This window comes from Stigmatopora argus, chromosome 10 (assembly GCF_051989625.1).
Source record: "Stigmatopora argus isolate UIUO_Sarg chromosome 10, RoL_Sarg_1.0, whole genome shotgun sequence".
In the NCBI taxonomy this organism is placed as follows: domain Eukaryota; kingdom Metazoa; phylum Chordata; class Actinopteri; order Syngnathiformes; family Syngnathidae; genus Stigmatopora; species Stigmatopora argus.
This window is the reverse complement of record NC_135396.1, coordinates 15,396,806-15,413,933: the sequence shown is the minus strand read 5'-3', so window position 1 is coordinate 15,413,933 and position 17,128 is coordinate 15,396,806. Positions and strand designations below refer to the sequence as shown.

The following is a 17,128-nucleotide window of genomic DNA, read 5'->3' as shown; positions in this document are numbered from 1 at the left end:
CAGTCAATTGCAGGGCACAAGGAGACAACCAACCATTCACGCTCACACTCATAGCTAGGGGCAATTTAGAGTGTCCAATCAGCCTACCATGCATGTCTTTGGAATGTGAGAGGAAACCAGAGTACCCGGAGAAAACCCACACAGGAGAACATGCAAACTCCACACAAGTGGACCGACCTAGATTTGAACCCAGGCCCAAGTCAGCTGGGATAGGCACCAGCACCCTACGTGACCCTAGAGAGGATAAAGCGGTTCAGAAAATGAGATGAGATGACATGTGTATGCATGGCTGGCCAAAGATTCTACAGATGCATTGTTTGTACAGTCTGACAGTTGAAAAAAAATCATCATCACATTATATTCAAACCATTTAAACTGGTGTCAAGCAGGAATTAAGACTGCCAAATTCAACAGCCAGTGGAGGATGTAAAGTATTGCATAAGAATAGACATTTTGTATGGAGAAAAATGTGCCAATTTGTACCTCATAGGTGATCTTGAGGCTGGATTGCAGCAATATGGGAGGAAATCTGGGGTGAACCTCTGATGTCAACCAGAGACGGAAGCCTTCTTTAGGACGAAGCAAATTCAGCTCCTGAGAAAAGAGTACACATTTAGAAGTATTGGATTGGATTGGATTGGATAACTTTATTCATCCCGTATTCGGGAAATGTCATTGTGACAGTAGCAAGAAAAGGCATAGTTATAAGTTAGACTGTGTATATGCTTGTTTTCCTTAACTATTGATTCCTTATCCAATAATCTGGAGTAGGTAGTTTGAATACGCCAATTTAGCTCAGTCAATTGGGGTTAAAAAGAGCTGTTTATTCATGTTGGGAGTGAATAGAGTTGTCAGAAAGCTGATTTGTAATCTATTAATAAAGTTTGGCTGACCTATCTGACTGTTTTGTTGACATTCCCTTTAGCACAGCACCATCTAGTGGATGCATAACATAACCCCAGCATCTACTGTCGACCGGTATAATGCGGTGCGGTAGACCAGTGTAATGTGGAGCGGTGCGTCTTACAATGCGGTGCGCCTTTGTGTCATTCTTTGAGAGTGCGCCTTATAGTCGTGAAAATACCATATATATACATATATATTATATATATATATTATATATAATATATATATATATATATATATATATATATATATATATATATATATATATTATATATAATATATATATAATATATATATTATATATATATTATATATATATATATATATATATATACAGAAGAAACACTTTAAATACACACATACAGAAGAAACACTTTACATAACTACATCAAGTGTATATAATCTAAAAAGAAATACCACCAAAAAACAGACACCATGAACAAGAAAGAATGCTTACTTTTTCCAGGAGAGGTAACCAAGCTATCACAAGATGAAGGTTTTTCAAGCAAAGCCACTCTCCGTTTCGGGAACATTCTCTGAGTGTTGCCAAGGCCACATCAGCTTGTCCCTGACCCATCGAGATCTGGGCAGACAACGAGCCACACTCAAACAGGGCACCAAATAAAGGAAATGTTATGGAACATCCAATTCAAAGTTAGTGGGTATGTTAGGTGATTACAGTCTTCCCTCGATTATTGCGACTTCACTGATGGCGAATTCACTTCTTCCCGATTTTTATCAGCTATTAATTATTTTAAATAATACTTTTTTAAGTTAAAAAAAAGTTAAAATACACACTGAAACTCATAAGCGGAAGCCACTCCCATGTCTTCCGCTTGCTACTAAGACTCAACAATGAAGACCATGTCTGGTCTACATTACCCGCAATATTTGAGGGCTTACTGTACACCACTGATTTTTATTTAAATATATAGATATCTGATTTAAACTGAGGTCTGTCAAATTAACTAATTTTGCAATTGCAGATTTGTAAAAAACAACACATTTTGGAACTGTAGCTAGTTACCGCCAAAGCTATAAATGAATTTAAATATTAACGAAAATATCTGTGTGCATTTGCTATTATTCATTCATTCATTTTCTGAACCACTTTATCCTCACTAGGGTCGCGGGAGGTGCTGGAGCCAATCCCAGCTGACTTCGGGCCCGAGGTGGAGGACACCCTATATCGGTGGCCAGCCGATCGCAGGGCACAAGCAGAGCTGTGAGGCCAACATGTTAACAACACAAGCCGCCAGGCCACATTTGCTATTACTGAATTTTAATTTTTGTTCTTTACCTCATGGTAATGTTCCCGACCCACAGTGTCTGTGGCAAGATCAGCAAGCTCCTGGGAGGGGTCAGCCCCCGGCGAGGTGATGATCAGCACCGGTTCCCACTCCAATGTTTCAGCATAAAGACGCCTCAGGTTCAGAGGGGGAGGAGAGAGTTGCTTCAAACCTGGGAAAATGAGAAAGAGTAAGAAAAATTGTTTTGTGATATGTTTTTAAGAGCAGGGCATAAGTTATCACACACATTCAAGCTACAATTTGACCTGGAGTTGATTTGTAATAGTTATACAGCAGTGGTGGGCCGTCAGGGCCTTCTCTGCTGGCCTAAGAAATATCTGAATCATATATTATATTTTGTCCATCAATACTTATTATTCCAAATGGTCTGTTAGCTTCCTTTCATTGCTTTCCCCCCTGGTTGCACTGCTTCCAGATGTGTTTTCATATTGAAGCATTTTTCCAATCACATTTCAGCCATTATTTGTTGCCAGGATCAGAAATCTGCCTCAAAGCCTTCACAATCAGTTCTGCGGGCTCTGCTGCATTAAACAAGACTGTTGCTTTTAACCAATCAGATTTCGAGTTGGCAACCCCACAATGCTTTTTCATAGGCATTGGCATTTTGCTGGCTGGGATACGTCATTGCTTTCACCAACTATTATTGGCTTGCTATAGAGAGTAGGCGGGCCAAAGCCATAGTGAGGCAGCCAGAGATCGCAAACTCCACCCACAATGGCCGACAAAGCAAAACAAATGGATTTTGTTGCAGATTTGCTCACAAAGCTATTTTCCAGACGGACTTTTCCAGAAAAAAATGGACATCATTAAGAAAGGGCGGTCAACTCCGAAGCTAGCAAGCCTGTTACAGGGTGAAGGGAAAAGGGTGTGTGCGCCACTTTCAGTGCGCTAACTTAGCTGCACAAGCAAATATATTGTTGTGTTGATTTAAAGCCATTTTCAAGACGGACTATGCCGGAAATATGACAGGACAGGCTCGACTTTCATCATTAGCTTCGATGGCGAAAGAAAAGAAGGAAGAAAGAAAGGAGGATGGATATTGTGTACAGTTAAAAAGGATTTTTGGTGAGTATAATATGGCTATATTCCTAAATAATATTTCAATTGTGGGCCCGGTTCTGATATCTGAAAACCTCCAGTGTTTGTATTTAATCACTAAATGCTGCTAGAAAGGGGATTTTACCCCATTTTACCCCAGTTTAATTTTTGCCGTTTCGCCATTGACGTCCATCGCTGTATTTTCCCGGCAAAAATCACCCCCCTGGCCTGGTTGTAATGTCTCAAAAGCTCCAGTATTTGTATTCAATCAATAAATGCTGCTAGGACGTGGATTTTACTTCATTTTAGTGCTTTTTTTTTGCTGTTTCACGTATGGACGTATATGGACGTATCGACGTTCATCGCTGTCTTTTTACCAGGGAAATGATACTCCGGGCCCGGTTCTGATGTCTAAAAAACTCCAGTATTTGTATTTAATCAATAAATGCTGTTTTCCGCTGGATTTTACCCCATTTTCGGGCAATGTTTGCCCGTACGCCATTGACGTTCATCACTGTCTTTTCCCGGGAAAATAACACCCCTGGCCTGGTTTTAATGTCTGCAAAGCTCCAGTATTTGTATTTAATCATGAAATGCTGCTAGGAAGTGGATTTAACCCCATTTTTGTGCATTGATTTATTGATTGTTTTCTATGTGTCGCAGCTGTAGCTGCAGTAGAGGTTTTATAGCCATAAAATAGTTTTTGAGGGTTGGATTGATACGTTGAAGGCACTACCAGAAAATGCACGGACCGCCACTGTTATACAGTGGTACCTCGAGATACGAGCTTAATGCGTTCCGGGACTGAGCTTGTATGTCGATTTTCTCGTAACCAATAGAAATGAACTAAAAACAAATTCATTTGTTCCAATCCTCTGAAAAAACAAACAATTACATACTCTCCCCGGGTATTTTCATGGGTTTTGTCTGGGTACTCCAGTTTCCTCCCACATCCCAAAGGCAGGTTGGTTGAACACTCTAAATTGCCCCAACCTATGAGTGTGAACGTGAATGGCTGTCCGCTCCCTTGTGCCCTGCGATTGGCTGGCCACCAATTCAGGTTGTCCCCTGCCTGGTTACCTGGGATAGGCTCCAGCACCCTCCACGACCCTTGTGATGATAAGCGGTTAAGAAAATGAAAAATGCAACCACACACAAACAGCCTGACAGGCGCTTGGGCGCACACCTCTCAGAATATAGTGACTTTTAGGAAGCATCCGAGGATACTTTAGTGGCTGCTGCCAAATGTAGTCAACTCCACCCATCCAAACACACACAGATGGTCAAGATCCTGGTAGAAAATTTCTTAGATAGACCTTTAGCTGAATCGCCAAAGCAACGTAAAGTAAAACTTAATTTGACCAACTATCTTGTATATAAACAATGGGAGCATTTACAAAGTATGCAGGTGCACTAACACGCACACACACACACACACACACATGCGCACACACACACACCATTACACCAGCAGGTAATCAGTATTAGTGTTACACACCACACCAGCATCCAGGCAGTGAATTACAATATCCACCTTGTTTTTGGGAATATAAAGAGGGAGCTATACAAATGCTCAGTGTGTGCATCCTTAGATTTACCACGTAATTAAGATCGCACAACGTTGCGCTAGAAATTGGTTACTATCCCAGCTGAATTCAGGTGAGCTGTACACATGAGAAAAGGACACCAGCCAATCGCAGGTCAAATATAGACGGAAAAAAAAATATTACCCACAATTTCAGAATCCTGGAATCGTAGCCATTGTCTAGCGCTATGTTGATAATAGAATAGAGTGGTGGACGAGTGGTTAGAACGTCATGCTCACATTTCTGGGGCTGTGGGTTCGATCCCAGGTCGGTCCTCGTGTGAACTTTCCCCTGGATTAGATGGGTTTTCTCTGGGTACTTCGGTTTCTGCCCACATCCCAAAAACATGCAGAGTAGGCTGGTTCAACACTCTAAATTACACCTAGGTATGGGTGTGACCGTGTATGGTTGTCCGTCTCCTTGTGCACTGCGATTGGCTGACCACCAATTCATTCCCCCACCTGGTGCCCATAGCTAGCTGGGATAGGCTCCAGCACCCCCACGACCCTTGTGAGGAGGATAAGCGGTTCAGAAAATGAATGTATCAATAATAGAATAAGAACCAGCACGGTCATTAGAAAGTCCGGCTCACAGTTCTTAGATCAAAGGTTAAACTGAATTGAATTGAAGTGCTGGGTTAAAATCCAGGTTGGTCCACCTGTGTGGAGTTTGCATGTCTTCCCAGGGCCTGCGTGGGTTTCCTCTGGGTACTCTGGTTTCCACTCACAAAACCATGCAGGGTGGGGTAATTGGACACCCTAAATTGCTCCTAAGTATGAGTGTGAATGGTCGTCTGTCTCCTTGTGCCCTGCGATCGGATGGCCACTGATTCAGGGTGTCCCCCAGCACCGCCCGTGACCCGAGTGAGGATAAAGCGATTTAGAAAATGAATGGATTGAAGTCAATGCTTTTATTTTCATTTTACAAGAATAATGAGATTCAAAGCTTCACCATGAAGGGCAGAAATAACAACAACAACAACAACAAACAAATAGACAAAAAAATCAATAAATTATAACAATAATGAATAAATAAGTAGTCAACATAATAAATAAGTAAGAGTCAACATAAATAAGTGGTCACATAAATAACTAGGTACAAAAGTGAGCAGCCTATGGAGTTTTAGTGCAGTACTAAATAAGTCTTGATTAGGTCCTCCTTTGTGCAGAACTCAAGGCGAGTATGGTAACGGATCTTGGGAAGAAACTGTCCTTTAGCCTGTTTGTCTTGGCTTTTATAGTGCGGTAGCATGTGCCAGAGGACAGCAGGGTGAAGAGGTAGAAGCCAGGATGTGTATTGTCTTTTATGATGCTCTTTGCACTCCCTGGGCACCAGGATTCGTAAATGGTGGACAGGGCAGGTAGGGGGCAGTTGCTGATCTTTTGGCCTGGGTTTATCACCCTCTGCAGTCTTTTCCTGTCGCCTTCTGTGCAGTTTGAGTGCCACCTTGACACACTGTAGGTCAGCATGCTCTCAATGGCTGACCGATAGAAGGTCACCAGCAGTTTTATTTTTTTTTTATTTTTTCGCTCCATCATGGGTACTCTCAGGAAATGTAGCCTCTACTGCACTTTCTTGATGAGGGCTGTGTTTGCTGCCCAAGGTAGATTAGCAGAGATTTGGAGCCCCAGGAATTTGAAAGCCTACACTCGCTCCACACATTTGCCGTTGATATACAGTGTGGATGGAACGGCCTTGATCGTCACAAGTCCAGGATGAGTTCTCTGGTTTTGGAGATGTTCAGCGCCAAGTTGTTGACCACTCGCTGTAGGCTATCTCATTCCCCTCTGTAATCATCCCCACCATTTTATCGTCCGCAAATTACACAATGATGTTCCCAGGGTGCGTGGGTCTGCAGTTGTGTGTGTAGAGCAATGGACTCAGCATACAGCCTTGGGGCGAGCCGGTGCTGAACGTGCAGGCAGATGAGAGGTGGCGCCCCAGCTTCATATGCTGGGGTCAGTTGACCAGAAAGTCCTTAATCCAGGAGCTGGTGGAAGGTGGGAGCCCCAGGTTGGCCAACTTGTGGATAAGAATGTCCAGGTTTATGGTGTTAAAGGCTGAGCTGTAGTCAATGAAGAGCATTCTGACATAGCTCCCTCTTTTCTCAAGGTGGCTCAGTGCACCATGAATGGCGGTGGTTATTGCAACGTATTCTGATGTTCCTGTATGGAGTTTGCATGTTTTCTCAGGGTACACTGGTTTACTTCCACATCCCAAACCACGCATGGCAGAGTGGCTTTAGAAGTCTAAATGTTAATGGTCGTTTGCCTTGTTGTGGTTTGATGAGGGAAGAAACCCAGAGAAAACATGGTGTTCCCTGCCTACTATACATAGTTGGCTGGGATAGGCTCCAGCACCTCCATGGGGATAAGCGTTTTAGAAAATGAATCTATGAATAAGAGAATAGAAGCAGCATGGTTATTAGCATGTCCGCCTCAGTTTTTAGATCAAAGGGTAAAATCATTGGTGGATTCTGACGTTCCTATATGGAGTTTTCATGTTCTTTCTGTGCTAGTGTGGGTTTTCTCCGGACACACTGGTTTACGTCCACATTCCAAAAACATGCATGACAGAGTGGTTTTAGGATTCTACATTGTCCCTTTGTATGAGCGTGAGTGTTAATGGTTGTTTGAAACCCAGGGAATACATGGCGGTCCCCGCCTACAATACATAGTTTGCTGGGATATGCTCCAGCACCCCCGCGACCTTTGTAAAGACAATTGGAACGGAAAAAGAATGAATTATAGAATAGATTATAATAAATGTCTTGTCTATGAACACAGGTCGAGACATGTGGTGACTGTCATATATTCAAAAATTAAGAACACTATCATGACTCATAGGGGCATTTCCTAAATTATTTTTTTATGTGTTAAGCAAAGCATGACTGTGTGCGAGCAGTCTAGCTCTAGACTGAAAGGATTGGATGAGATTAGTTGTAAGTGGATTACGGATCATGCCTCATTAGCATACCGATTTACTGCCAAAAACACAAATACACAGTGTTTCTATACTGTGCTCCCTTATTCTTATCAGTATATCTGCTGCCCTCTTAGAAACAGACTAATAATTTTGCAAGTACTGACTTCCACTCCATTGGTGGACTCACTTGCCGTTCAACAAGTTGATGCAGTGAATTGTTACAAGCTGCAACATTGTGTATAATTGCCGGATCGTCTCTATCTGTTAGTTCTTTCTGGAATTGGATTCTTGTGACTGATAATAATCAACGACATCTTCCTGTTCCAAGGACCTCGCCTACGCCTTACCCCTTCGTACCTTCTGTTACGGACCTCACGGCTCTTTATCTCCACCCAATCCGCATCACTTAAACCTCATGTGGTAAATTGCGGCTTTTGACCACCGCAAAACACACTGGACACAACTATGCTAATAAAATACTCAACAATAGAGTCTGCCTTGGCTGTAGCCTGCTTTGGGCTCCACATGCATAACAACAAAAATAATAACAAAGAGCATAATAATAATCAATATATATTTATCATTACTAAATATTGTTTATCTATGTGTTTGTTTGTTTGTTGTTGAGTCCATAGACTCAGCGAGTAGTGCGCTATCAGCAACGTGGTGCTGAACGTCTCCAAAACCATGGAACTCATCCTAGACTTCAGATGGAACGAGGCCCCATCCGCTCTGCTGATCTTACTCGGACTACTTATTTATTTACTTCATATTTATTGATTGTTTATTTGTCTGTTTGTTTGTTGTTGTTATTTGTGCACTTCATGGTGAAAGGTTGAAATCTTATTATACAGTTATACCTCTACTTACGAATGCCTCTGGGTATGACATTTTCAGGTTACGACATTTTTTATTTGCAAATGAGTGACTCGCGATACGAAAAAGACCCAAGTTACAAAATCCCCCCAAAGGTCAATGCATTTCCTTATCCGTTATTTTATTTTGAAAATATTTTTGCGGTTGCATTGATTCTCACTTTAGAAAATCATGGTACTTTGCGATACAAGCTTAATGTGTTCCGGGGCTGAGCTTGTATGTCGATTGACTCGTATTTCAAATCAACGTTTACCATAGAAATGAACTAAAAACAAATTAATTCATTCCAACCCTCTGAAAACCCCCCAAAAAACAGGATATTGGAATGGAAAAACATTTTTATTTGTTCTAATTCGCCATCTCTTAACAGAGTAAAAAATAACTAGTGGTTATTGGATTGTGATATATGTGTTTTTTGAGGAGTGTTATATGATGTTTAATAGTACTAAAATTAGACTGATTTTACGGAGGGTAGAGAGAGAGAGAGAGAGAGAGAGAGAGAGAGAGAGAGACTTTTTGCACGGCAACGCGCTCATAACATAAACAAATTTAAATGAACTTGGATTACGATACAGACACACAAAAATAAATATAATCTAACCTTACACTAAACTTAATTCTAATTTTGTTTCACATTTTTATACCTTTCTTCAACCGACTTTCAGCTGCAGTTTTTAAAAAGAACCTATCGAGGGTTATTTGCTTTTGTCTTCCCTTGAAAATATTCCAAAAATGATGCCCACAATAGGATAACGGACGACCACTTCCCAACGGGAAGTAGTATACTCCTCTCGTATTGGCGAGCAAGCTACGCCATGCGTATACCATCTGCACTGACTAACAGGGGGAAAAAACACTGAAAAAATGCAACGCTCTGCCCAGTGCCCGTAGAGACATTTACATGAGGGAGTTCCGGCAAGATGATGTTCTCATAAGCAGCCTCTCGCGTAGGTTGTAAGCTCGTATATCAAAATGTCTCGTATCTCAAGGCAAAGATTTGCTCAAAATTTTACTCATATCTCAAATTGCTCTTATGTCGTGGCACTCGTATGTCAAGGTATTACTGTATGATGTAAAGATCGGTTGTTTCTCTGACTAATTGGGAGGTTCCCAAATGGCTCTTCAAGTACAAAAGCGTGCGAACCTCTAATTCAGAGGAATATTGAAGCCAAACTACAAAACCAGACAAATTTGTCTGAAATTAAAACACTTACCCAAAGCCTGAAAGGCAAATGCTGTCATTGCACTCTGAAGTCGATCTGGTCTGACTGCTTGTACCAATAACAGCTAGAAAAGAAGACAAAAGAATGAAATTAAACTGGCGAATACTTTAAAAAAATTAAGATGTGTTGAAATAATCAAGGTTGTCCATCAAAATAATGTTGCATGGATTGCAGCATGTTTTTCCAAAACCTGTAGGTAGCCTTGAGCATTAATTTTGCCTTCACAGGTGTGTACGTTGCCCACGCCATTGGTCCTAACACAGCCCTACAACATAATAGATGCTGGCACCAACTTTGGCTTTTTGCTCCAGAGCATTATGATGTGTTCATAATGAACTTTCCAAGACCATAAATCACATGTTTTTTGACTGTGCCTGCAACTCAAGTGGCATTTTTATATCTCCCAAATTCTCCACATTGACAGCTGTGAGGTCAGATATTGGGGTAAAAAGCCAATGCTGCGTTACTGTGAAAAGGACAGGTTTTGAAAAGGGGGATTTCATCTTGATCATCCGTGTGGGTGAACCCGAAAATAGTGTGCTTTGGCAGCAATAAGAAGCGCTTCATGGGTGCCATAATTGATCGTGTGTCCAAGTGAATTTGCATTAACACTGTTATCATTGTTTACCTGCCAACACAAATGAATATTCATTCATTCATTCATTTTCTGAACCACTTTATCCTCATTAGATTCACGGGGGGGGGGGGGGGGGGGTGCTGGAGCTGACTCTGGACTAGAGGCAGGGACACCCTGAATCGGTGGCCAGCCGATCGCAGGGCCACTGAAATATTTAAACACACATTTATATGTATGTGTGTATATGTAATGTGTGCGTGTGTGTGTGTTTGTGTGTGGGTGTATATATAGTGCCTTGTGAAAATATTGCCCCCTTGACCTTTGCAACCTGTCGCCACATTTTATCTATTGGATATTTTATACTTTTTAACAAATTTAAAAAACTGAAAAATGGTGCGTGTAATATTATTTGCCCCCTTTACTTCCAGTACAGCAAACTCACTCTAGAAGTTCAGTAAGGATCTCTGAATGATCCAAAGTTGACGTATAGAATACACCTGTGTGTATTCATGTCTCCATATACAGTGGGGCAAATAACTATTTAGTTAACCACCAATTGTGCAAGTTATCCCAATTGAAAAGATTAGAGAGGCCTATAATTGTCAACATGGGTAAACCTCAACCATGAGACAGAATGTGGGAAAAAAAGAGAAAATCAAATCATGGTGGAAAATAAGTATTTGGTCAATACCAAAAGTTCCTCTCAATACTTTGCTATGTACCCTTTGTTGGCAATAACGGAGGCCAAACATTTTCTGTAACTCTTCACAAGCTTTTCATACACTGTTGCTGGTATTTTGGCCCATTCCTCCATGCAGATCTCCCCAAGAGCATTGATGTTTGGAGCTGTCGTTGGGCAACACAGACTTTCAACTCCCTCCACAGATTTTCTTTGGGGTTGAGATCTGGAAACTGGTTAGGCCACTCCAGGACCTTGAAATGCTTCTTACGAAGCCACTTCTTTGTTGCCCTGGCTGTGTGGTTTGGGATCAATGTCATGCTGAAAGACCCAGCCACATCTCATTTCAATGTCCTTGCTGATGGAAGGAGATTTTCACTCAAAATCTCTCGAGACATGGCCCCATTCATTCTTTCCTTTACATAGATCAGTCGTCCTGGTCCCTTTGCAGAAAGACAGCAACAAAGCATGTGGTTCTGCGATTTTTGCTCACCGTTCTTGTTATCATTTTGACGCCACGCGGTGAGATCTTTCATGAAGCCCCAGATCGAGGGAGATTATCAGTGGTCTTGTATATCTTCCATTTTCTAATAATTGCTCCCACAGTAGATTTCTTTACACCAAGCGTTTTACCTATTGCAGATTCAGTCTTCCCAGCCTGGTGAAGGTCGACAATTTTGTGTCTGGTGTCCTTCGACAGCTCTTTGGTCTTGGCCATAGTGGAGTTTGGAGTGTGAGAGACTGAGGTTGTGGACAGTTGTCTTTTATACCGATAATGAGTTAAAACTGATGCTATTAATACAGGTAACGAGTGGAGACCTTGTTAAAAGAAGTTAGACGTCTTTGACAGCGATAAATTTAGGTTGTTTGTCGGTAACCAAATACTTATTTTCCACTCTAATTTGGAAATAAATTCTTTAAAAATCAAACTATTTGATTTTCAGTTTTTTTTTCCACATTCTGTCTCTCATGGTTGAGGTTTACCCATGTTGACAATTACAGGCCTCTCTAATCTTTTCAAGTAGGAGAACTTGCATAATTGGTGGTTGACTAAATACTTATTTGTCCCACTGTAAATGCAAATCCATAAAAAGTCTCCTTTAAAGTTTGCCACAAGCCACCTGGAAGACGCACCAAACGTGGAAAAAGGTGCTCTGGTCAGATGAAACGAAAATCAAACTTTTTGGCCACAATGCAAAACGATATGTTTGGCGTAAAAAGCAACACAGCTCATCACGCTGAATATATCATCCTCACTATCAAACATGGTGGCAGCCTCATGGTTTGGGCCTGCTTTTGTTCAGCAGGGACAGGGAAGATGGTTAAAATTGATGGGAAGATGAATGGAGCCAAGTACAGGTCCATTCTGGAAGAAGACCTGTTGGAGTCTGCAAAAGACCTGAAGCTGGCACAGAACTGTATCTTCCAACACAAATAAACATCCAGGTTAGAATGGCCAAGTCAAAGTCCAACCCTGAATCCAATCGAGAATCTGTGGGCAGAGCTGAAGACTGCCGTTCACAAATGATCTCCATTCAACCTCACTGAGCTCGAGCTGTTTTGTGAGGAAGAACGGGCAAGAATTTCAGTCTCTCGATGTGCAAAACTGATAGAGACATACCCAAAGCGACTTGTACCTGTAATTGCAGCAAAAGGTAGCGCTACAATGTATTGATGCAAGGGGGCCGAATAATATTGTACATCCCACTTTACGGAATTTTCATTCATTCATTTTCTGAACCGCTTTATTCTCATTAGGATCTTGAGGGGTGCTAGAGCCTATCCCAATTGACTTCAAGGATGAGGCGGGGACACCCTGAAGTGGTGGCCAGCCAATCGCAGGGCACGAGGAGACAAACAACCATTCACGCTCACACTCATATCTAGGGGAAATTTAGAGTCTCCAATAAGCCAAACATGCATGTTTTTTGAATGTGGGAGGAAATAAAAGCTTTTTTATACTTGTGAAATGCTCCTATTTGTATGTCATCATACCGTAGAAACATCTGGCAAACACATAAAAACCTTGAAGGAACAGACTTTGTGAAAATGTAATATTTGTGTCATTCTCTAAACTTATGCCCATGACTGTACATTATTATCAGAGTAAAATCTGACCTGCTGGAAAGGAGTAATTTTCTTGGCAACTGAAGTTGGAATTTCTTGTTCACAGTGTGAGCTCCGTGCGAAGGACAGCCAAAGGTCTGAGTCACCCAAACACAGGGACTGATAGAGAGCTGTGAATGTCGCCTGAGAAGGAGCGACAACAGATGTTATCTAAGGCTTAAGTTAGAATGAGACTACCAAACACATTTGTTCTACTGTACATTGCAGTTTTTATAGGGGTTTATATAAAAAATAATAATAATGAAAAAATATATCTACATTATGTCTGGTAAATTTATTTTAGGTTTTACCTTGAAAACTGCCACTGATCTGTGTCTCTCCTGATCAATCCAATATGGGAACTCCTGACATGATGGAAAAAGATGGATGCGGTAAGTGGCTACAGTGGTACCTCTACATACGAGCACCTCTACATACGAGCAGCTCGAGATACGAGGAAAATTTCGAGCAAATAATTATCTCTAGATACGAGAAAAATTTCGAGATGCGAGAAAGCCACGTGGCCAAGACATGAGGCTGTTTATCATTGTAGCGCACTTTTTTGCCGCATCTCTTTCGTGTATAACAGATATCTACGAGCACTGGGCGGAGCGTTTCATTTTTTTCAGTGGTTTTTTTCGTCACTCAGCGCGAATGCCGGAGCGATCGCTAATACGAGCGGTATAGTATATTACTTCTCGTTGGCTGCTCATAAGAACATCAGGGGCACTGGCTCTCCTCGTGTAATATCTACGGTCGCAAATATACCTCTTCGTAACGTCTCTACGAGCACTGAGCGGAGCATTGCATTTTTTCAGTGTTTTCCCCCCCTTAGCCTGTTAGCTCCCGTTAATGGAGCTATCGCTAATTCAAGACTACTTCTCGTTGGCAAGTGGTCGTGCGTTATCCTATTGTGAGGACATTTGTGTGCATCATTTTCGGAATATTTTGAAGGGAATACAACAGCAAACAGCCCATCGATAGCGAACGTGAGTGTGGAGGCGTGGCAAACAGCTAAACCGGGCAGAAGGTATAAAAATGTAAAACAAAATTAGAATTCAGTTTTGTGTAAAGTTACATTAAACGTCTGTTTGTGTGTCTGTATATATTAATCCAAGTTAGTTTAAATTTGTTTGTTCTGTTACGAGTGTGATGCCCTGTTAAGTCACCCCCCCTCCCCGCCTGCCTCTATGTCCCTCTCTGTACCCTCCGCGAAATCAGTCTAATTTTAGTTCTATTAAACACATTTTATTACTATTAAACCACTAGTTATGTGTTACTTTGTTAATAGATGGCAAATTAGAAGAAATAAAACATTTTTTCCAATCCAATATCCTGTTTTTGGTGTTTTTTCAGAGGGCTGAAACGTATTGATTAGTTTTTAGTTCATTTCAGGGGAAACGTTCATTCGAGTTACGAGAAGATCGACATACGGGTACCCGGACATTTCGTCGCCGGACGCTTGGTCCCCAGACGCTTCGTCGCCGGACAGTTCGTCGAACAGACATATCGTCCCCGGACGTTTTGTCGAACGGACGCTTCGTCGCCGGACATTTCGTCTAAGGACAATTTGTCGCCGGACAGTTTGCCTAGCCTTAACCACTAACCTTAACCACTTTTAAAAAAGAAAAAGGAAATTCACATATTCTTTATTAAAGAAAATAAAACAGCAAAAACTCGCTCGACAACACAAACATTTGGGCGTGTGCAAGTGCTAAATGTGCTCGTCTCTAAACACACTACGCACGAAACGGTTCCTACGTTGAGCACTCCACGTTTGGAAAGACCCCAAAAAGAATCAACGTGACATAACAACTCAGGTGTCACGTTGATTCTTCATAACAAATAGGGAGACATCTTGCAACAGACGAGTTCTCGGGGGCACTGAGCGACTCCACTAAATTACTATTAACTGTTTGGTTTTTAATCGCGAATTGATGTGGCTACGATTCTGACTGGATGCTGATATTTGTTATGCAGTATGCCAAAAATACTGCATCTTTGACTTTGATATAGACGCACACGTTTGATTTTAAATCAAGCAATTCTATTGTCCTTTCAAATAACAAATTCTATTGACTATATTAATAGGAGCGAATGGGCCTGTTCTTAAAATGGCCGACAAGCAACGACTACTAGCTCCGTTGCCTCACAACGCGCATCGGAAATCTAGCCTGTATACACGATACCTATGGGAATACCAAGCCAAAAAAGAAGGAAGACAACGAAGTATATGCGAATTTCCTCTGTCTTCTTTTTAATAAAATTTTTGATAAAATTATATTATTTATTGCCTTTTATTTTAAAAACAATCGTTCGGCGCATCGAAAATCTAGTCTGTATACATGATACATATGCGAATACCAAGCAAAAAAAAGAAGGAAGACGGCAAAGAATATGTGAATTTCTTGTCTTCTTTTTAATAAAAATTTTAATAAAATAATTTTATTTATTGCCTTTTATTTTAAAAACAATCGTTCGCGAGTCCGGCGACGAATTGTCCGTCGACGAAATGTCCGGTGACGATGTCTGTTCGACGAACTGTCTGGCGATGAAGCGTCCGTTCGACGAACCTTCCGGGGACGAAGTGTCCGGCGGCGAAGTGTCCGTCGACGAAATGTCCGGTCACGAACATACGAGCTCAGTCCCGGAACGAATTAAGATCGTATGTAGAGGTACCACTGTATTTTAAAAGATAATACTTACCTCTTGTTTGAAAATTTCCCCAACAATGGAACCAATGAAGACTTCCCATTCCTAAAGCAAAACTGTTATTATGTTTGGCTGACATTTGGTGAAGAGGTTTTGTTGATTTTTTAAAAAATAAATCCTTCATAAAACATACAGATGAACATACTCACATTTTCCTGGAAAAGTTCAGGGCGTATGCCTTTGGTAAAGTGTATCGCAAACATTAACTGATGAGCCTGAAAAATACAAGAGAATAAAGTACAATATACATTTTAAAAGGGACAAAAACATGGTTGTTTGGGAAGGAATTATAGCCAACCTAAAGAAACGGTCCCCGGTTCCATGTTGTTTACTACATACTATGTAGACTACTTATTATTTATTTGTGCACTTCACGATGAAGCTTTAAATCTCACTATCCTTATGACAAAGGCTTTCAATTCAATATTCTTTTTCCCTTTTTGGATGACTTAATTTATATATTATGCTGGTGCATTAGATTTAGTGTTAGTAGACACAACAGACAACAATATGCAGGTCTGCAGTGGAGATGCCGGCCCATCGTGGGATTGTGTGTGCAAGTGGGTGCGTGTGTGAAATATCACCTTGAAAAGTGAACGGGAGACATACTCGTACACCATATTCTTCAAGCTTGTTTTCAATGCAATGATCCTGGACTCAGTATTACTTGCTTCCTGGAGTATACAGAAATACACGTTAATATAATGAGACAAGAAAAAGACTGTGATAAAAAGAGTTGGAAAAAAATCACTGGATAAAGATTTCAAGATTTATTGTATTTAGAAAAGACTGAATTGGTCTTGAGTCTAGAGTTAAAAATCACAAGGTTGACACATCCCTCGTTTTTCCCCGTGTCAAGCGTGATGTTTAATAGTCTTTGATATTTCATAAACCATTTGCAGGTCATGCCAAGTACAGATTACAGTGCATTGTCAGCCAAATTTTACAAGTGAGGAATGTAAAAATTAAGATTGTTTTTAATTATTATTATTATTATTATTAAATTATTCTCTCATGTGTAATCCTATCCAACCTGGTCACTCCTTAGGAGAACCTAAGCATTGTGTATATATTGACAAAAAACAACAACAACAAAAACATTAAATGTTGTCCGCTAGCATTCGACGGCGACAGCACTCCTTTTAGCATCACATAATTCTATGTATACAAAATCCCATAATTAACTATAC

General features: G+C 40.9%; 1 protein-coding gene across 3 annotated transcripts in view; it reads right to left on the bottom strand.

Annotated features, from left to right (window-relative positions):
* The window catches only part of dync2h1 (dynein cytoplasmic 2 heavy chain 1), a 105,742-nt gene that overhangs the window by 13,424 nt on the left and 75,190 nt on the right, over positions 1-17,128 (bottom strand). For all 3 annotated transcript variants that reach the window (XR_013303477.1, XM_077610640.1, XM_077610641.1), the window contains 9 exons: positions 16,523-16,612; positions 16,088-16,153; positions 15,933-15,983; positions 13,538-13,591; positions 13,239-13,370; positions 9,856-9,928; positions 2,207-2,367; positions 1,364-1,489; positions 484-594 (listed from right to left, as the gene is read on the bottom strand). Coding sequence is in view for 2 of the 3 variants with exons in the window: in XM_077610640.1 (XP_077466766.1) it covers positions 484-594; positions 1,364-1,489; positions 2,207-2,367; positions 9,856-9,928; positions 13,239-13,370; positions 13,538-13,591; positions 15,933-15,983; positions 16,088-16,153; positions 16,523-16,612 (864 nt within the window). In the remaining variant the exon portion in view is untranslated. The remainder of the gene's footprint in view (positions 1-483; positions 595-1,363; positions 1,490-2,206; positions 2,368-9,855; positions 9,929-13,238; positions 13,371-13,537; positions 13,592-15,932; positions 15,984-16,087; positions 16,154-16,522; positions 16,613-17,128) is intronic.